The following is a 21,790-nucleotide window of genomic DNA, read 5'->3' as shown; positions in this document are numbered from 1 at the left end:
AGCGAGGGCGCCATAGACTTTGTCTCAAAAAAAAAAAAAGAATGTGTGCTGTCTTTATTAGCTGTTGAGGCCACTTTCCCTTCTAAAGTTGTGTTAAATACACAGGATTCATTCGACGTGGTTGGAGGTATTCTCCCTTTACCATAGGAGGGAGACTCTTGGGCCTCAGATGTCCCAGCAGTTTGAGGTATGGTTCTCAGAGCCTTCACTTCCACTAAAAACTGCCCAGTTCGCTCCTCATGTTTCATATTCTTCTTAGAAGCCATTTCTATTATGTGGCTTCTGGAGAAATTAGGACTCTCACTAAGCTGAATTTCTCCCCTCCATCCCAGGATCTTGTTTCTTTCTTTTTATTTATTTTTTGCGGTTTTTGACCAGGGCTGGGTTTGAACCCACCACCTCTGGCATATGGGGCCAGCGCCCTACTCCTTTGAGCCACAGGCACCGCCCTTGTTTCTTTCTTGATGACAAGCACTTTTAAAAATGTATAGCATTGGGTGGCTCCTGTGGCTCAAGGAGTAGGACGCTGGCCCCATATACCAGAGGTGGCGGGCTCAAAACAGCCCTGGCCAAAAAAACTGCCCCCCCGCCCCCCAAAAAATTACGGCATTGACTTGACTGTAAATCTTTCTTTGTTGTATAACTACTGGATTTTTTTCCTTTTACTAGGTTTTTTTTTTCTTTACATTTTGGTATCAGAGTATAGATTCTATAAAGCAATTTTATTCTACCTTCTTAATTCATAAGTTCCCTTTTACATTTAGTTTCAAGTTGCATTGAGTTTGACTTGTGATATAGTCCGTTTTGTGAAGAACCAGGATTTCATGGGTGGCGCCTGTGGCTTAGTGAGTAGGGTGCTGGCCCCATATACCAAGGGTGGCGGGTTTGAACCCAGCCCCAGCCAAAACTGCAACAAAAAAATAGCTGGGCGTTGTGGCAGGCGCCTGTAGTCCCAGCTACTCAGGAGACTGAGACAAGAGAATTGCCTAAGCCCAAGAGCTAGAGGTTGCTGTGAGCTGTGATGCCACGGCACTCTACTGAAGGCAAAAAAGTGAGACTCTGTCTCTTAAAAAAAAGAAAAAAAAAAAGAACCATGACTTCAGTTGTTTTGAGCTTTTAATTGTAATTGAATTTTATTTATTTACTTATATATATGTGTGTGTGTGTGTGTACATATATATATATATATATTTCTTTTTTTTGTGACAGAGTTGTACTTTGTTGCTCTGGGTAGAGTGCTGTGGCATCACAGCTCACAGCAACCTTAAACTCTTAGGCTCAAGTGATTCTCTTGCCTCAGTCTCCTGAGTAGCTGAGACTATAGGTGCCCGTCACAACACCTGGCTATTTTTAGAGATGGGGTATCGCTCTTGCTCAGGCTGGTCAAGCAATCCACCTGCCTCAGTCTCCCAGAGTGCTAGGATTGCCAGGCATAAGCCACTATGCTCAGCCTTGAATTGAATTTAAAACTGTCTACCCCCTCACAAGTCAGTATCCAACCTCTTTTGAATCAGATCTTTTCACTAACTGGCTGTTTAAAAAATCTTAATTTAAAAAAAGTATTTAAATTCTTTTTTTCTTTTCTTTTCTTTTTTTTTTTTTTAGACAGAGTCTCCCTATGTCACCCTTGGTCGAGTGCTGTGGCGTCATGGCTCACAGCAACCTGAAGCTCTTGGGCTTAAGTAATTCTCTTGCCTCAGCCTCCCGAGACTATAGGCACCTGCCACAATACGTGGCAATTTTTTGGTTGGAGTTGTCATTGTTGTTTCGCAGGTCCGGGCTGAATTCGAACCTGCCAGCTCTGGTGTATGTGGCTGGCACCCTAGCCACTGAGCTAGGCACTGAGCCAAGTATTTAAATTCTTAAAGTAACTTGAACAGGTAATAAAGTCACATTATTCAAACTTCAAAAGGAACTAAAAAGCACAGAGACCCTGAAGACTTCTACTCCTGTCCTCCAACCATTCAAGTTCTCTCTCCCAAAACAACTGTTACACCTTGTATCTTTCCAGTCATATTTTATGCCAATGTAAGCAAATATATAAAATATTTCTCCATTTTAACAAAGTAATGTGCTGTGGATACTGCTCTGTCCTTTACTTTTTCACTTATTGTCAATGCCTTTTAAAATATTAAATAGGTTTTTATTTGGTAGAGCAAATAAAGGATAAACTAAAAAGTGATTTAGTCAGAGTGGAATAAAATAAAACAGTTAAGATGAATGAACTTCATCCATATAGGTAGTACTCAGAAACATAGTGGATCTTGAAAGAACCAAAGTACAAAGGAATACATAAAGTGCCATTTATGAGAATTTCAAAAGTGCATCAGATATTACTTATAGATATAAAAGTAAAGTGCCATTTATGAGAATTTCAAAAGTGCATCAGATATTACTTATAGATATAAAAATACAATAAACATGGGCGGCGCCTGTGGCTCAGTCAGTAAGGCGCCGGCCCCATATACCGAGAGTGGCGGGTTCAAACCCAGCCCCGGCCAAACTGCAACCAAAAAATAGCCGGGCGTTGTGGTGGGCACCTGTAGTCCCAGCTACTCGGGAGGCTGAGGCAGGAGAATCGCCTAAGCCTAGGAGTTGGACGTTGCTGTGAGCTGTGTGAGGCCACGGCACTCTACCTGAGGGCCGTAAAGTGAGACTCTGTCTCTACAAAAAAAAAAAATACAATAAACATACATAAACATGCATGGCAGGCCATCAAACAAATTCAAGATCGGGGTTATTTTTAGGGAAAGTGGTAGAGGTAAAGGAAATAATGAAGAAGGCTTTTTTAGCTATTTACGAGGTCTGACAATTAATTTTTTTTTTTTTTTTTTTTTTTGTAGAGACAGTGTCTTACTTTATGGCCCTCGGTAGAGTGCCGTGGCCTCACACAGCTCACAGCAACCTCCAACTCCTGGGCTTAAGCAATTCTCTTGCCTCAGCCTCCCGAGTAGCTGGGACTACAGGCGCCCGCCACAACGCCCGGCTATTTTTTGGTTGCAGTTTGGCCGGGGCCGGGTTTGAACCTGCCACCCTCGGTATATGGGGCCGGCGCCTTACCGACTGAGCCACAGGCGCCGCCCGACAATTAAAATTTTTAACTCATCCTAGAAAAAGTATTAGATACTTCATTGTGGAATATCACTACAATCACCTACAAAGTACTTCCCTTGGGAAACTCTGCCCCAATGCCAACACATAGTCCATCCTTCAAAGCAGTTTTGGAACTCTTTTTTCTGGAATGGCCATCACAGTTGTCATTATATTGCCCTTGATGTTCTGAATGTCATCAAGATGTCTTCCTTTCAATATTTCCTTTATCTTCAGGTGAAGTCATTAGGGGCCAGATCAGATGAGTAGGGAGGATATTCCAATACAGTAATTTGTTAACTGGCTAAAAGCTCTCTCACAGTTTTGTGAGCTGGTGCATTGTTGTGGTACAAGAGCCATGCCTACTCATGCCAAGATTTTCAGTTAAGATTTTCCTGTTTCTCGGGAGGCGCCTGTGGCTCAAGGAGTAGAGTGCGGGTCCTATATGCCGGAGGTGGCGGGTTCAAACCTAGCCCCGGCCAAAAACCACAAAAGATTTCCTGTTTCTCTATCGGTGTTTACTTGGTCTGTTATGCTTCTCTCAGTCACCTGATGATGTTGATGCATAATTTGACAAATTTTAGCAATGTTTTCATCAGCTGCTTGTTGTTGGCCATCCTGATGTCTCTTCATGAATGATGATTTCTCTCCCCTCAGAAAAATGTTTATTTGTATAATGCCATTTTCTTTGTGGCATCGTCCCCATAAACTTGGAGTAACATGTCCCTGATTTCACTTCCACTCTTGCCAAGTTTTTTTTTTTTTTAATTAAATCATAGCTGTGTACATTAATGCGATCATGGGGCACCATACACTGGTTTTATAGACTGTTTGACATATTTTCATCACACTGGTTAACATAGCCTTCCTGGCATTTTCTTGGTTATTGTGTTAAGACATTTACATTCTACATTCACTAAGTTTCACATTCTTGCCAAGTTTAATGAGAAATTTAATGTTTGTTTATTAAACAAACAAAGCTCTAACATTCTCATGAGGGCATACAAAAACACACAACAATAATGAACACCACTCAGCAAGACACCGCCACACATCAACACAAACATATCTGTGAGACACTGATATACCAAGGTTATGAACTCTTACCATGTTGTTGGTACAGTGCAGCCAGCGTAAGCACATGGAGGCAAGTTCATGAACTTAATTATCTGACTTCATATGTCATATTTATTTATTTATTTAATTATTTATTTTTTTAGAGACAGAGTCTCACTTCGTCACCCTTGATAGAGTGCTGTGGCGTCACAGCTCACAGCAACCTCCAGCTCTTGGGCTTAGGCGATTCTCTTGCCTCAGCCTCCTGAGTAGCTGGGACTACAGGCACCCACCACAACGCCCGGCTATTTTTTTGTTGTAGTTTGGCTGGGGCTGGGTTTGAACCCGCCACCCTTGATATATGGGGCCAGTGCCCTACTCACTGAGCCACAGGCACTGCCCCAATGATAGCCTTTTATTTTTAATACCTATTATGCCATGAATTCATAGGGAAAAGTTTCTAGCAGTTCAGGGAGAGGCCCTTTCCATTGAATGTGACAAAGCTTGCTATGCCTATGATGCCGTGAATTCATGGGGAATAGGTTCTAGCAATTTATGCTTCTGCTCAACTGGTTCTCTTGGTTCACCTGTGTGTTATGCTGTATGCCTATTATGCCATGAATTCATAGGGAATGGGTTCCAGGAGCTCAGGCTCCTTTCTGTTGGTTCTCACAAAGTGGGCTTCTCCGGGTGGAGCAGGCTGGTGCTTCAGTTGAACCCAGGTACCTTTCTCTTTGGCTTCCTTCTTTTTCTGATCATTTTCCTTCATGCATTTTAGGAAACTATCTCAGCTCTTAGGGTGCTTAATATGGTCAATGCAAACATTAATCCTTTTGGCGAGAATTTGCCCTTGTTTGTTTACAACAATGCCAACAGCATGCTGGGTAACATTGTAGACTCTTCCAGTTTTGCCATGGTAACATTTGTGGGGCATGCCTTTTTGAACAGTACCCATTCCTTTGATGTCTTCAATATCACCTTTCTTGTAGATTCACATATATGTGGCCAAAGGAACAACTCTATGTTTTCTAAAAGGCCTAGAGAACATGTATCGGGTGCCTCTCCTCTCCCTTTGTGTTCATCATTTTGGTGAATTACTAGAAGATGGTGTCTCCAGCTGAAAGGCAACCTCACTGCTGTTAAGAGAGAAGCCTTTGTAAAAATTTTAATATTTTTTCCCCATCTTTTATCCTAGGCTTCTCTGCATGTAACAAATTACAGTGGAACCTCTGTAAGTTGACCACCCAAAGGACTATAATAAACTGGTCAACATAAGGAACTAGGACTACTGTACTGCTGTGTATATGTGGTGCATGTCTGGTCTATGAAATTAGGTCAACATGAGCAGGTGATCAATGTAGGGAGGTGGTCAACTATGGAGGTTCTACTGTGTATGTATTTTTATAAAGTTGAAACCATGCCATAAATATGATTTCTATCCTGCCTTTTAAAAAAACCTTACATAGTAGTAAATATCTCCCCTTGTTATTACTATTGTCATGAATATGTTTAATCACTAAATATGATGTTGTGTGGTTATACCATAATTTAGTTATTTCTCTAATATTAAATATTTAGTTGTTTCCAGTTATAAATAATGATCCTTTGACAATTTTTTTCTTTTAGTGTTTTTATACTTAATACATTTTGTCAGAGGTTTCACAGACGCCACCTGACTTAGACTTATAAACTTAGACACATATATGCCCCAAAGAGTACTTGGATTGGCTTTTTTCTTAAATTTTTTTCCCATAGAAGATTCTTTGTCCATGTGGCCATTAATTCTTTATTTAATTATATGTGTAATTATTAGAGTAGTTTCTAGCTATTCAAAGTGTTCTAACACTACTATAGAACTTTTTGCAAATAAAGAACATTCCCCAGAAGAGCCGTAAAATAGATGGGGCTTGGATCTTACGATATATGAACAAAATATGAAACTTCTTTGAAGATTAAGAATGAAAAATTGCTTTTGCTCAAGGAGGAAAGTTAATAAATGAGTTATCAACAATGCTTTCTAATTTTTAAAAACATTTCTTTTTAATTTAGTGTTAGGCCAATGCCAGAGTAGATTTTAAAAGCTTATAGTCTGTTCTATCATGGATGTAATTCATCCTTTAAGACCACAATGTAGCAATATTTTACTTTTAAAAATATCATTTTTCTTTCTGTAGGAAGAAAAAAAACTTAGGTTTTAATTTCTTATTTTTCTGAATTAAATTTCTTAGGGTCACAAGCCAGTTCTTTTGAGAACTCAATACCGTTGTCACCCTATCATCAGTGCTATTGCTAATGATCTGTTTTATGATGGAAACCTTGTGAATGGTATTTCAGAAACAGAGAGGAGCCCTTTATTGGAATGGCTACCAACCCTGTGTTTTTATAATGTTAAAGGACTAGAACAGGTAAATAACATTAACGTTGATGGGAGTCAATTTGGTTTAGTTTTCTGGCTTAATTTTATTGTCATTTGTATGATTTTACTGGGGCTTCTCATAACCTTTCTGGGAAATACAATTTAGTCTCTGTTTCTTACTCCAGATTGAAAGAGATAACAGCTTTCATAATATGGCAGAAGCTGCTTTTACACTCAAGCTGATTCAATCACTGATTGCAAGTGGAATAGCAGGCTCTATGATTGGGGTGATAACATTATACAAGTCCCAGATGTATAAGGTTTGTATTACATATTACAATATTTGTCATATATTGAATATTATAATTATATATCACAACATTTAATATTACATTTGCAGCAGTTTGGTTTGGTGCTTAAAAAACTTTTGGTACTATAATTAACGTATTAAAAAAGAAACACTCTGATGTTTTTCTGGTCTGGCTTTTTTTCCGTATAATTAAATGTAAACCTAACAAGGTTTAATTAAATTTAGTTTACAGCTGTTGGAGTGAAAATTCAAATAAACAAATTAGAAGGAAGAAAATACGGTGTATGCTTTGTGTTTTGGGACAGATGAAATTGAATCTCTGTTTTCCAAAATGTTCTTTGGTTATTATGACATTTTATCAGTAAATCAAGGATAGATACCAGATTAATGTACACGTGAGACAATTACTTATAACTAGATTTTTCTTTTAGTATTTTTCATCTGTTTCATCATTATTATTATTATTATTTTTTTTTTTGGGTAGAGACAGAGTCTCACTTTATCGCCCTTGGTAGAGTGCTGTGGCACAGCTCACAGCAACCTCCAACTCCTGGGCTTAGGCAATTCTCTTGCCTCAGCCTCCCAAGTAGCTGGGACTACAGGCGCCCGCCACAACGCCCGGCTATTTTTTGGTTGCAGTTGGGCAAGGGCCAGGTTTGAACCCTCCACCTTCAATATATGGGGTCAGCGCCCTACTCATTGAGCCATAGGCGCCACCCTGTTTCATCATTATTTATCAGCTTCAAATTAGCATGTCCAAATGAATTTCCCAGCATGAAATCAATCATCACTTTTTTTTGCAAAAATATTTTTTTATTTCAAAATACTAAGGATGTATACGTGTTTTTGTTACCTTTTAACACCTTTTATAATGCGTAAGTCAGGGCTTTTGGTGCACCATCCAAATAGTGATCTTTGTACTCAACAAGTAAGTTTTTACTTTTCCCCCTTCTTAATTTCCAATGACCTTTACATCTTCTAATGTCCGTGTGTACCCATTAATTAGCTCTAAATATTAGAGAGTACACATTCCTTTTGATTTCATTTCATACTTAATACTGTCATCTACTCATTCATCATTTTAGAAACTATCTAGCCAAGTCTATGTGAAACATAGATGAGAATGAAAATTATCCAGTATTAATTAAATTAAAATGGTTGCCGTGAGCAGGTTCTGAAGCTTAAGTTCTTGCATCTGTGCCCTGATGACCCCTGTCTTCTTTCCACTACAGCTTTGTCATTTACTTAGTGCCAGGGACTTTGACCATCCTGATATCAAAAGTGTGCAGGTGTCTACAGTAGATGCTTTTCAGGGAGCTGAAAAAGAGATCATTATTCTGTCCTGCGTAAGAACAAGACAAGTAGGATTCATTGATTCAGAAAAAAGAATGAACGTCGCATTGACCAGAGGAAAGAGGCATTTGTTGATTGTGGGAAATTTAGCCTGTCTGAGGAAAAATCGACTCTGGGGGCGTGTGATCCAGCATTGTGAAGGTAAAAAAACAAAAAACAAAAAAAAACATGTTTAATTCAAGAATTTTGAATTAACACTGACTTTTATGAGTTAATGCTTGGGATGGTCCAGGCAGGAACAGCTCTGAATTTGCCACTGTGGGAGGTGACTGATATAATAGTAATAAGGAAATCACTATAAAATAAAAAATAGTTGTCTCATGCTTTCTATTTATTTTTAAGGAAGGGAAGATGGATTGCAACATGCAAGCCAATATGAACCACAGCTGAACCACATCCTGAAAGATTATTTTGAAAAACAAGCAGAAGAAAAGCAGACGAGAAAGAATGAAAAAGAGAAAATCTAAAGATAAATCTCATTCACAAAAAAGACATGGAATAAATATATTGTATTTTAAGTAAATTCAGACTGATTTTACATCAAATATTTTTAATATTTTTATTACCCTAAAGCCCCCATAATAAAAATATATCTGTGATATTTAAATAACATGCTAAACTCATCTAAAATTTTTTTTCAAAAAAGTATATATTATTTATATTAAGACAGATGTTAAAGGTAAAATAAAATCTTACTAATAGCAATAAATTTTTTTCTAACAATTTATTTATAGATTTTTATTTATTTGCTAAAGAAATGACTTACATAAGTTACGGGACATGGGGAATACCAGTGTATTTCAGTAATACGTGAATATTTCAAAAACTCATCTGTTAGAACATATTTACACAGTTGGGTATGTCAACAGCCCTTTCTGTGTTCTGTCAGAATCTTTTAAATATAATGCCTCACCATTCTATAAATAAAAACATATTCACAACAAAACTTTCAAGAAGTACAAAAGAAAAGAAAGGAAAACACTAAAAGTTCACAGTAGGAGATAGTAGTGCTCAACACCTCGCTATGGGTAGTGTCCAGCACTATATCTGGTATAGTAGGTTTTTAGTAAATATCCATTGGATGAATGGGCAGATAAATGAAAGATTACCTTTGGTTCCTTTCCTCTCTAGTCTTTTTCCTGTGCATTTATTTGCACAATAGTTATTGATATCTGTGTGTTATTGATATATGTCTAATATATATGGATTAAGACCTTTTTCTTTTAAAATAGTATATTATCTTTGTGGAAAATTGCAAAATATAAGAAAGTATATAAAAGAAGATAAAAATCACGTAGAAATCAACTACCCAGAGATAATCATTATTAATGTACTGCTTCAGTCTTTCTTCTATACATATATTCTATCTGTAAATGTGTAGAGAAGTTTTCAACCTTTTGAGTCCATACTAATTCTTAGACATTACTAACAAAGGAATGATTTACACATCCTTAGATGGAAAAATGACGAGGGTTTGATTGCAATTAATATTAGTGAACTTAAAAAATAATTTAAATATCAGTGAATTTAAAAAACCTTAATGACTCAAGTCACTCAGTATTTTAAAGATGCAGAAAATTGCTACTTGAATTACTTCACAATAAAAAGATGACCAGTCAACTTCTATGGAGCACTCTTCTTTATGTTAGGGAGAAAAATGAACAAAACTTGTGGTTGAGTCATTCTCCAAGCCATCTATCAAATGTGACACTGACGGCAGCAACAGTTGTTCTTCATCCAAACTGAAATGAAAGATGTGACTCCCAATAATTTCTTACAGTTGGTAAGGAATAGTTGAAGTATTACAGAGCCATACTTTACCCATAAACCGTACAGTTGGACTAACAATATGTATTTAAACTGGATTGCTGAGTTTTGCTGCCCAAACCTCCCCATTTTTTTTTTTCTTAATTCTGAGCCTGTTCTTGGCCAGTAATTTTGTTTTCCCCAGGAAGTATATAGATGAGATGACGTATCTATTGGGCCTTTGTATATCTGAGAATGTGTTCTGTTCCATACACTATGCAGACATTATGGGAGTTGCCTGTGGGTGACAGCTGAATTTCTATCTCAGACCTACAGCTGGATGGCTGATCAACAGTGCTTAGTCTAACTCCTACTAGCTTTTATTTAGAACTGTCCAAGGGTTTTGACACTGTGTTCTGCATTTGCGCCTGTGCTATCATCAGTTCCTACCCTCTGCCTCTCATTTTGTCAGTTTTCCAGAAATTTCAATTTCTGCAACAATGTAGGAAGAGGTCTTGATCACACAGAGTAGGATTTCTCAACTTCAGTACTGTTGACACTTTGGACCAGATATTCTTTGCTATGGGGGTTGCTGTCTTGTGCCTCAGAGGATAGTTAGCAACATCCCTGGCCTCTGCCTCATAGATGCCAATAGCACCTTATTCCCAGTTGTGACTACTAAAAGTGTCTTCAGACTGCCAAATATCCTGAGGTGAAGGGTGGACCCAGCATCCCAGCTATCTGAAAGCAGCAACTGCATTTAAAATTAGGGCTGCCCCTATTTTTTGGTTGGTATAAATTTTTGATCCAGGTAAGAGTTAGTTAAGGAGAACAAAGGTTCTTTTTATTTTAAGGTGAGTATGTCTCTTTCTAATAACATTATACAGGCGGTCCACCATTATGTTTTCAATCTTACTTCAGCATCCTGGCAGTTCATAACTATTCCAATTTTTTTCCTTTTTCTAATTTATAGGATGTTGTAATTAATGGAAAGCTACAACCCAATTAGCAGAAAATATCATTGGTCTTGCACAATTCTCTCTTGGCCAACCCTTTTCATTTTTCCTAGTCCATCTGCATAGTTCACTGTGGGTTTTTTGTTGTTGTTTGTTTTTTTGAGACAGAGTCTCACTATGTTGCCCTGGATAGAGTGCTGTTGCTGTGGTGTCACAGCTCACAGCAACCTCCAACTCTTCGGCTCAAGCTATTCCCTTGTCTCAGCCTCCCAGGTAGCTGAGACTACCGGTGCCCGCCACAGCTCCCGGCTAACTTTTTTGCAGTTGTCATTGTTGTTTAGCTGGCCTGGGCCAGGTTCGAACCCGCCACCTTGGGTGTATGTGGCTGGCACCATTAACCACTGTGCTATGGGCACTGCGCCTGTGTTAAGCACTCTTTACACCAGACACTTCAGCAAAGAAATATAGTGAGGGGGATGTAAAATGGCTTAGTCTATTTCCTTGCTGCTCCCCTTCCTTTAGCCTAGGATAGAAATTCCTATTTCAGGTTTCTTTCACTCTGGTAGACCTGACTCATGGATATGGGACTGGTGGTTTTGTCTCTGGTTTTAACCTTTCCCATCATGGGCTGGGTCACGGAGTGTCATCCCAGGGCATAATGTCATCTGCAACAGGCCTGGTTTATATCTAGAGGTCAGATCTTACACAGTGTGCATGCCCTACCCCCGTCCATCAGAGCACCAGTGGTCTTTACTCATTCCTTTCCCCAAAGTTTGTTACAACAGAAATGAGGTGAGAGACACTTAACTCTCATTTCTTTATTTCCTTCAAAGACCAAATAAAAGGAGCAGGGGATATATTGGCTCATCCGTATTATCTTTCTTCAAGAGATTAATAAATGAGAACTTTCTTCTGATTAGGTAGTGTTGACTATTGTAGTCTTTGATTTATCCTGTATTTTGAGCAAAAACACATTATCTGAACCATGAATTTTTATTTATATGGACTTTACATGTTTATGAAGAAAACCAAAATAATATTTGAAATAAATTCCCCAAACCCAGGCTAACATATTAATTATTCATCCATAGTTCCAAGTTGGAGAGACATAAATTGAACTTTAAGAAGTAACCCATGTAATAAACGATCAAAATATTAAAGTTGCTCATGATTTTACGATATAATCAAAGTTAGTTGTAAGCCAGTTTTACAATTACAGCTATCAAATATCTATAGATAATAATCTTAAAACCGAGTCTCCCAACTTGTGTTTAATAAATGATAGGATTATATAATGATGTTCTCAGTATTTTTATTCATAGAATAAGTATTCACATATTAAAATAGAATGAAATTTCTAGTCTTTAATCCATTCATCATTAATTGCCTTCACATAGTATATGTGTTGGGTTTTTTTTCAAGATTATTTCACAAACATCATTTTAATCCCCAGTAAAGGGACAGATATTTTCCCCCATTTTATTTATTTATTTACTTATTTAGACAGTCTCACTTTGTCACCCTGGGTAGAGTGCCATGGCCCGATAGCTCATAGCAACCTCAAACACTTGAGCTTGAGCAATCCTCTTGCCTCAGCCTCTCAAGTAGCTGGGACTACAGGTACCCACCATGATCTTCCAGTAGTAAATGTAGACCTTCAAAAACAGCCAGTTTTTCTATTTTTAGTAGAGACAGGTTTGAGTCTTGCTCAGGCTGGTCTTGAATTCCAGAGTTCAAGCAACCCATCCAGCTCCCCCTTCCAGAGGGCTAGGATTACCGAGTGAACCACTGTGCTGGCCTATTTTCCCATTTTTTAAACGATAAAGCCAAAGATCAGGGAAAGTGAAGTGATCCCCCTACAGCTGGGACCCAGGCTAATCCAACTCAGAGACTGGGGCACTCAGTGCCCCTTGTGCTATAAGTCACAGCACTTTATCAAAGAGAGAAAGACACTGAACCAAACATCTTAACAATACTCTTTGATTCAACCAGACTTACGTCCAGATAATTTACCTTGGTTATTTTAGTACATGACAAATAATTAACAATTTATCTGTTGAGCAATAAATTATTATTGGGGCCACATATGGCCTACTGGATCCTTGAATGTGGCCTTTAGACTGAATCAAATTTTACAGAACATTTTTATAATAACAAAGGAATTTGCTCTCTGAAGTTTGGATTTAGTCAAGGGGCCACACTTGGGGATCTTGAGGGCCATATGTGACACCATGGCCACAGGTTCCCCACCTTTCCTGATAAGAATAATTTTTACCAGTGAAATGGGTTTTTTGCCTTCCCTTTGAATGTTTTTGAAGGTCTACATTTACTACTAGAAGATCAGATTTTCTACTTAATGTGAGAGAAAAACTGATTGTTAACAAAATCAGTATTAATAGCTGAGCTAGTAATTCTCAAAATTCTTATAATTATCAAAAAGAGGGCTGGGCATAGTGGCCCACTTCTGTAATCCTGGCCCTTTAGCAGGTCCACATCAGGAGATTGTTACTAGCCCGAGCAACATAGTGAGGCCCTCTCTGTGAAAAATAGAGAAATTATCTGGGTGTGGTGATGTGCACCTGTGGTCTCTCCTCAAGGGGTGAGGCAGAAGAATCCCTTGAGCTCCAGAGTTTGAGGTTGCAGGCAGCTCTGATGACACCACTGCACACCAGCCTGGACAACAGAATATGACCCTGTCTCGAAAAAAAAAGTTAAAAATAAATATTCTACTCTTCTCTGCAGCCAACTTCTGTCCTTAAAAAATACACATTCCAAAATTTGAGTTACTTGTGAAAAATAACAAGTTAAAATTTGAGGCCATGAAACTCAAAATAAAACATAATTTGGGACATTGTTCTTTTATATGTGAACAAAACCAGCAACATTTGATTTGAGGATACCAAAGCAAGCCCCAAATAATGTATGCTCTTGATTATGGTTTAATTTAAAGGCAGCTGTGAAATAGCTTTATACTAATTCAATTTTTTACATTAAATAAGAATGAACTGGAAATTGGTGATTTACTCGACAGATATTGGACCTTGAAATTAAATAATTACTCTAAAAACATTAGATGAACACTGGTTTGAAATGCCTGCTTTGTAATCAATCATGAGTGAAATGTGTGTTTAGTTCAAGTTATGTTTGGGGTTTACATTAGCATGACTTGATCAAAAAGGAAAAAGCATACAAACCAAATAGCTTTGCAAGCCTCTGAGTTCTTTTCATCCTAAAACACTAGTTAGGTTACTTTTTTTTTTTTTTTTTTTTTTTTTTTTTTTTTTATAGAGACAGAGTTTCACTTTATTGCCCTCGGTAGAGTGCCGTGGCATCACACGGCTCACAGCAACCTCCAACTCCTGGGCTTAGGCGATTCTCCTGCCTCAGCCTCCCGTAACTGGGACTACAGGCGCCCGCCATAACGCCCGGCTATTTTTTGTTGTTGTTGCCGTTTGGCCGGGGCTGGGTATGAACCTGCCACCCTCGGCATATGGGGCCGGCGCCTTACTCACTGAGCCACAGGCGCCGCCCCAGTTAGGTTACTTTTTTAAAAAACTGTCTGTTACTCTAAATTATTGCTTTTCCTTACTATTCTACCTTCTAATCAGGCATATCTAGTCCCAATAATAGAATAATTGAAGATGTGTATATATGTGCATGCGTGTGAAAAGAATCAGAAAAAAGTCAACTTGCAGGCAAAAGAAAACTTTAGTAGAGAAAGCTTTCAAAGTGAGCCTTGTAGGGTACCTATGGTACGCAGCCTCTTTTAAGACAGTACATTGTTTTGACTGAATTATAATGGACTTGTGGGTTTTTGGAATACAACTTAATTTTTCTTTGTGCAATTAAAGCCAGTGCCTTCACCGAGCATCTACTCTGTGTCTGACCCTGAAGAGCAGTCTGGTTCAGTCTTCTGCAACCAGTGTGGAACAGCAGATTGTTTGATGCGTCAGCCCCCGCATGGAGTACAAGGCTGGTTAATACCTGTAGGAGGGTTTAATGCAGGCACACATGACCCCTTTCCCCTCCTCTACTTCCCTTCCTAAGACAGAGACAAAGCATCTGGCTAGCCCCACCTCCAGAAGTTCAAGCCAAAAGACCCTAACTTTCTGAGCAAGCTTTGGAATTTGCCCACTTCCTATGGCCCCATATAAAAGGGGTCTCTAACTGCCCCGGGGCACAGATGCCACTTTTGCACGGCTCAGACGGGTCACCTCCCCTTTTCAATAAACCTGGCCTGAGCAACTCCGCTGTGGCCTGGTCTCTGGGAGCCATCGTTTACATCTTCAATACCACCCTATGCCCTCGTGGGGCAAAGTAGAGCTCTCTCTGATGGAGAAACATGGGGGCATGCTGGAAGTAAGAAAATTGAGCTCCACCACCCACTCTTTTGGAATGTGTAGTTCTAGATAAACCAAGAACTAACATGGTCATGACATCGTCAGGAGCTCAGATGCTCTGTCTCCTCCAGCCTTATCTGTAGAGTCAGAGAGTAAGGCTATGAAGTGTGAAGTTGAGAGTAAATATTTGAAGACTAAGTAAAGCCTTGAGAGGTAGAAGAAGGATAGATGTGCACGGAAGGGAGTAACTGGTGGGGAAGACACAGAGTTGACAAATTCTGAGGTGCAGAAAGCGCCCAGGTCTTCCAGCACAGCTGTGTGTAACTAGACAACTTCTCCACTGGCCTCTGACACCTTTTAGGTATCACAGGCCCTACCCAGTGTTTTGATGGAGGTGGCAACCTGCCTGAGCAGCATGGCAACGTGACATGAGTACAGGATCAGGGTGTAAGACAAATGTAACACACGGCAGGCAGTCCAGGACAATGTGCAGAGTCTGGACATTGTTGTATATGCCACGTATGCTGCATAGGCAAGCTGACTGGACGTAAGGGACCAAGGACAAAATAGATAACGTGCTGTAAAGGAACTACACATTAGTGCCAGTGGCTCCTCGGGGTCATGTTTTCCATCTACAATTTGGGATTAGCAGCAGTATAATAGGTACTCAACAAGTGTTTAACCATTGAATGACAAAATCTAGAATGTCTTTTTTTTTTTAATGCTGCATAGTTTTTTTTAAAAAAAAACACTATGTTCTATATATATATATATATATATTTATTTATTTATTTTGTTTTGGGTTTTTTTTGCAGTTTTTGGCCAGGGCAGGGTTTGAACCCACCACCTCTGGTATATGGGGCCGGCGTCCTACTCACTGAGCCACAGGCACCACCCTTGTTCTATATATTTTAAAACAGACTAGGGTTATCGCTTTTACCTTCTACTGTTTGTTCATATGTATGCCTAATTTACTTTAATTTACCAATATACTTAAAGCATGAATATCTCATTCTGTATTCTGTTTTTATTCATTACATAACACCTATTTTATGATGGACTCCTGGGCTAATCCTAAGTTTCTTACACTTACTGTTATTTTCTTTTCTTTTATGTTTTGTTTTATTCTACTTGTGTATTTTTGAAGAAAAAATACCGTTCATGTAGTTCAGTATTCAAGATGAATAAAGGGAATACAGTGAAAAGCTTCCCCCCTCTATCTCCCAGCTATCCAATTTCCCACCTTGGAATAAAATCGTATTATAAGGTTTTTAAATTTCCTTGCAGAAATACCTTATTAACATACAAATCAATGCATATAAGTGGTTTCCCTTTTTTTACATGTTAGCCCTACTATGTAAAAACTTTTGTGTACCTTGCCTTTTTCACTGAACAATATATCTTAGAACTCATTCCATTGTTATCTATACTTAAAAAAAAATCTGAGATTTTTTATCGATGTACAGTTGATAAAATGCCACTGACCACAGACTCCCCTCACTTCTTCTAACACACGTTCTGGCTGCCTGTGATCTCTCACTCCCAACTCCTGACTTTCCCTACAATCTGTCAACTTTCTTTTCTTCTCCTGTCTGCCCAGACAGCATCCAGTCTGAGTACGCCCAACTGCCTTGGCATATTGCCACTGTGCTGTATTTTTTTTCCAGCTGAAAAAACTCTGCCCATGGATTAGTCCAACATCCTTTTCTACTTGCTTATACCCATGTTGCTGGATATTCTAGAGGAAATTATACTAATGTGCAGATGGGTGCCACAACACATTTATGATAACTGATCTCACACGTCCCATATGCCCAGAAGTTATATGTCCCTAATAAGCTCTTCAACTCATTGTCTCCAGTCACTCTTCCCACCACAGTGATTTCTCTAACATGCAAATATGATCACATTAGAATTTTTCAATGGCATCTAATCACCTAAAATATTGTTTCTCCTATAATATTGTTTCACCTATAATATTGATCCTTGTGCATCTGTATCAGAACCTCTAAGTTCAAAATCATTTATCCTAAGAAATTTTTGTTTTTTAAAACCACTTTTACTGAGGCACATACAATAAATATGCCAAATTTAAGGGCAAATTTTGATAAATTTTGACAAATGTATGTACACCTCTGTAACCGTCACCACAATCAAGATGTAGAACATTTCCATCATTTCTTAAAAGTTCCCTTGTGCCTCCACGTTGGAGTCCATCTCTCTTTCACCCAAGGTAACCGCTAATCAACTCTCACTATGGATTAATTTTGCCTGACTTAAAACTTAACATAAATGAAATCATATAGTACCTTTTGCATCTTTTAATCAGTATGTTTTTTGAGGTATATCCAGGTAATTGCACATTGCAACAATTCATCCCTTTTAATGCTGAATAATATTTAATTGCATGAATATCCAATAGTTGTTTTAAATCTATTTGCTCGTTCTTAAGTTCTGAGATAATTTAATCTCTTCTTTTTCTGTTCTCTCTGCTACTTCCATAGCTCAGATGATGGACTCCTGGGCTGATCCTAAGTCTCTTATACTTACTGTTGTCTGTATCTTTGATTTTCTTCCCCTGCACTCTGAGAGAGTCCTTTAATTTTTATCTTTAAAGCCTTAAAATTATAATACACATAATACACATATGACTATCATAATTTTAGTCTATAAGAACTCTTTCTTATTCATTGAGTATTCCCTTTTATGTAGCATTGTATTCTTGTTTTATGGGCGAAACATTTTCTCTTTTTGAAAATATTAATTTTGAAAATCTTTTCCTTGAAATAAATCTGTTCACACTAGATTTCCTTTTCAGCTTATTTATTATAATCTCTTTCATGCTGAAGATTTTCCTGATATGTCTAATGATTCTTGACCTCACATGTATATTTAAGAAGAAAATGCTAAAAAAAGGATTGGAAGCTCTTTTGTGGATGTCGGAGTGTTGCTGGAGTGAACTGGTCAACCAATGGGCTTCACTTGCAGGTCACTGGTGGGGAGCGAGATGCTTCACTGGGAACTCCTGTAGGTGTATATATGGAGGTGCTTTCCCTGGAACCTCTCGGTTCTCCTATTGCCTCTCTAGGGGATATACACATGGGGAGAATGGGGTTAGGAACCTCACTGCTCCACATGATGACAAGTGAATGGTTTTTAGGAATGGCCAATTGCCTTTATGTTCTAAGTACAGTTCAGAATGAGAAGTATCTCATTATTCTATTTATTCACACAATACAGATGGCTTTTCTAGTTCATTTAGTAGTAAGTACTATAACAATTTCAATTGGACTCAAGAAAGTCAGATTAGATGTGACCCTGACTGATCAACCCATCAGTCAGGGTCACATCTAATCAGTCAGGGTCCAGTTAAGAAAATATAGCTCCACTCAAAAAATCTAAACAAGAACTTCAAAGAGAACGAATTACATAGATATTGTGAGAGCTAAAATGGCAAACAAAACAATGAGGCAACTCATGGAGGGAAGAATAGAGTAGCTATTCAGCTGGAGCTGGAGCAATGAAACAATCCCACCTATAGCCATTACCAGAAATACGCTTCCGAGCCCCACGTCTAGCTTCTACTTTGCTCTTGCCTTTCAGTTCTCGTTATTTTGCTTCCCACTGGCCAAACCAAGGAGACTGGGCAATTGTTGGCAGGGTAGCTTGGAAAACATAGTGAGCCCCTGTCTTAAAAAAAAACAAAAATGAGAGACGACTTGTATTTCCCGATTTTGTAACTTATTATAAAATTATGGTATTATAATGAAGGGAGCTGTACAAAAACACAGTAGCAGAAATCAATGAAACAGAATTGGAAATACAAAAAAAGACCCATACAAACATAGACAATTAATTTTTTAATTTTTTTTCTTTTTTTTTTTGCAGTTTTTGGCCAGGGCTGGGTTTGAACCCTCCACCTCTGGCACATGGGGCCAGCGCCCTACTCCTTTTGAGCCACAGGCACCGCCCAATTAATTTTGACAAATATACAAAAATAATTCAATAGAGAAAGGAGAGTCTTTTTAACAAATTGTCCTGAAACAATAACACCTGTATGCAGAGAACAGAACCTTCACCCATACCTGGAACAATATGCAAAAATGGACTTAAAACTATAGGGCTGTTTGAGGGAAGGACAGGTCTGACAATTTCACAAACTCATCCTAGAAAAAGTCCTACATACCTCATTGCTGAATATCATCATAGTCACCTTTGAAGTACTCCCTTCAGGAAACTATGCACCTATGAGAACAAAGTCACTGGGGGCCATATCAGGTAGGTAGGGAGGGTGTTCCAATATAGTTATTTGTTTACTGGTTAAAAACTCCCTCACAGACAGTGGTGTGTGAGCTGGTGCACTGCTGTGATGCCATACCTTTCTCATGCCAAGATTTTCAGTTAAGATTTTCCTAAAGATTTTCAGTTTAAGATTTTCCTGTTTCTCTATCAATATTTAGTTGGTCTTCTATGCTTCTTGCAGTCAGCTAATGATTTTGACACACAATTGGATGAATTTCTACAGTATTTTCATCAGTTCTGCTTATTACTGGTCATCCTGACCTCTCTTCATCAGTGACACTTTCTCTCCTGTAGGAAAAATGCTTAATCCATTTGTACACTGCCATTTCCTTCATGGTATTAACCCCATAAACTTGCATGCAGTAACATGTCCCTGATTTCACTTCCATTCTTGTCAACTTTAACAAGAAACTTAAGGTTTGTTCATTGCTTTAATTAAAACTCTGGGCTCAGCGCCTGTAGCTCAAGCGACTAAGACACCAGCCACATACAGCAGAGCTGGCGGGTTTGAATCCAGCCCGGGCCTGGCAAACAATGACAACTACAACCAAAAAATAGCCAGGCGTTTTGGCGGGCGCCTGTAGCCCCAGCTACTTGGGAGGCTGAAGCAAGAGAATTGCTTGAGCCCAGGAGTCGAAGGTTGCTGTGACCTGTAATGCCACGGCACTCTACCCAGGGCGACAAGTTGAGGCTCTTTCTAAAAACAAAACAAAACAAAACTCTGACATTCTCACAACAGCACACAAAAACATGCAACAACAATAGTGAATGCCACACAGCAAGACATCACCACATGTCTACACGAATACAGGTGTGAGCCACTGATATACCAAGGTTATGAAACCTCACCAAGGTTTGCACAATGCTGCCAACGTAAGCGCACAGGTGGCAAGCTCACGAACTTAATTGTCAGATCTCCTAAAATAGTGCTCCTTTTACCTGTTAGGGGGGTACAGAGTACACTTCATCCTCTCCTCTGCTTGTTTTCCACTGAGTTCTACTTTCTTCTGTGAACATGTGTGCTATCGGTTAGTTCCAGTTTAATATGTGAGTACATGCCGTGTATGTCTTTCCATTCTTGAGATACTGCACTTAGGATAACGGACTCTAGTTCTACCCAATTTTTTTCAAAAGGCATTAATTCATCCTTTTTATGGCTGAGTAGTACTCGATAGTATACATATACCACATCTTAGTCATCCACTCATGAGTTGATGGACACTTAGGTTGACTCTGTATCTTTGCGATTGTGAATTGTCTTGCAATGAACATTCATTCTAAGGTGTCTTTTTGATAAAAAACAATGACAACAACAAAAACTTCTTTTCATCTGAGGATTCCCAGTAGTGGGATCGCTGGATGGAATGGTAGCTCTACTTTTAGTTCTCTGAGAACTCCCCATACTGTTTTCCATAGAGGTTGTACTAATTTGCAGCCCTGCCAGCAGCGCCTAAGCATTCCTTTCTCTCTGCAGTCAGCATCTATTGTTTTTAATAATATAGACTTTTTAATAAAAACTGTTCTAACAGGAGTAAGATGATATCTCATCGCAGTCTTAAGGGGCATTTCCCTGAGGATTAGTGACTTGGAACTTTTTTCATATGTTTATTGACCATTTGTCTATCTTCTTTTGAAAGGCTTCTGTTCATGTCTTTTCCCCTTTTTAATGTTTTTTTTTCTGATTTGTTTGACTTCTTTGTAGATTCTTGATACTAGCCCTTTATCAGATATATAGTATATGAAGTAAGCATTCTTGATGCCAATTTCATCAGACACTGAGAGCTAAAGGAAGATTCACAGAAGAAACTAAATACTATGTAATTCTTTGGGTGGCCAGCAATATAGCCTAAGAAACAATGCACTTATCACTAAAAAACTTCCTCAAGCCTCTGATCATTGTTTTCTGAGAAATATCATTGGTTTCAAATCCAACATAATAATTTGAAGTATAAGGTAGGAGTCATCAAATTCATGCAAATAATAAAACTATACTTTCCTCTACTTTTTAGTAGTAAATTAAATTCTCCCTAGCTGGGAAATGTGGAAGACAAAACAAGGGGAAAGCTATGCTCTATTTAGGGTATTAATAAGAGTTTGGATTTGTGTGAACAGTGACATAGAGTTTTATTTTTATGTCTAGCCTATTTCTTCAGAATTTCTTAGTAGACTTTTGCCACATTAAAAAACCTTTGAAAACATCTCTTGATTTTTCTGCACAATATTGTACTGTGAGATTATTCTTTTTCTTCCTTCAAAGGAAAATTAAATCCTCAAAATAAGG

General features: G+C 38.4%; 1 protein-coding gene and 1 pseudogene across 1 annotated transcript in view; one reads left to right on the top strand and one right to left on the bottom strand.

The window, feature by feature from the left end:
* LOC128569228 (protein ZGRF1-like) overlaps window positions 1-8,778 on the top strand; it is a 36,932-nt gene extending 28,154 nt beyond the window's left edge. The window contains exons 15-18 of the mRNA XM_053567388.1: window positions 6,375-6,551; window positions 6,688-6,822; window positions 8,045-8,306; window positions 8,508-8,778. Of these exons, the coding sequence (XP_053423363.1) occupies window positions 6,375-6,551; window positions 6,688-6,822; window positions 8,045-8,306; window positions 8,508-8,632 (699 nt within the window). The 3' untranslated portion in view covers window positions 8,633-8,778. The remainder of the gene's footprint in view (window positions 1-6,374; window positions 6,552-6,687; window positions 6,823-8,044; window positions 8,307-8,507) is intronic.
* On the bottom strand, window positions 4,753-5,240 carry LOC128587706 (60S ribosomal protein L21-like; annotated as a pseudogene).
* Window positions 8,779-21,790: the final 13,012 nt, after the last annotated feature.

This window comes from Nycticebus coucang, chromosome 1 (assembly GCF_027406575.1).
Source record: "Nycticebus coucang isolate mNycCou1 chromosome 1, mNycCou1.pri, whole genome shotgun sequence".
NCBI lineage: Eukaryota > Metazoa > Chordata > Mammalia > Primates > Lorisidae > Nycticebus > Nycticebus coucang.
Note: the sequence above shows the minus strand (reverse complement) of the source record. Positions and strands in the feature narration are given on the sequence as shown.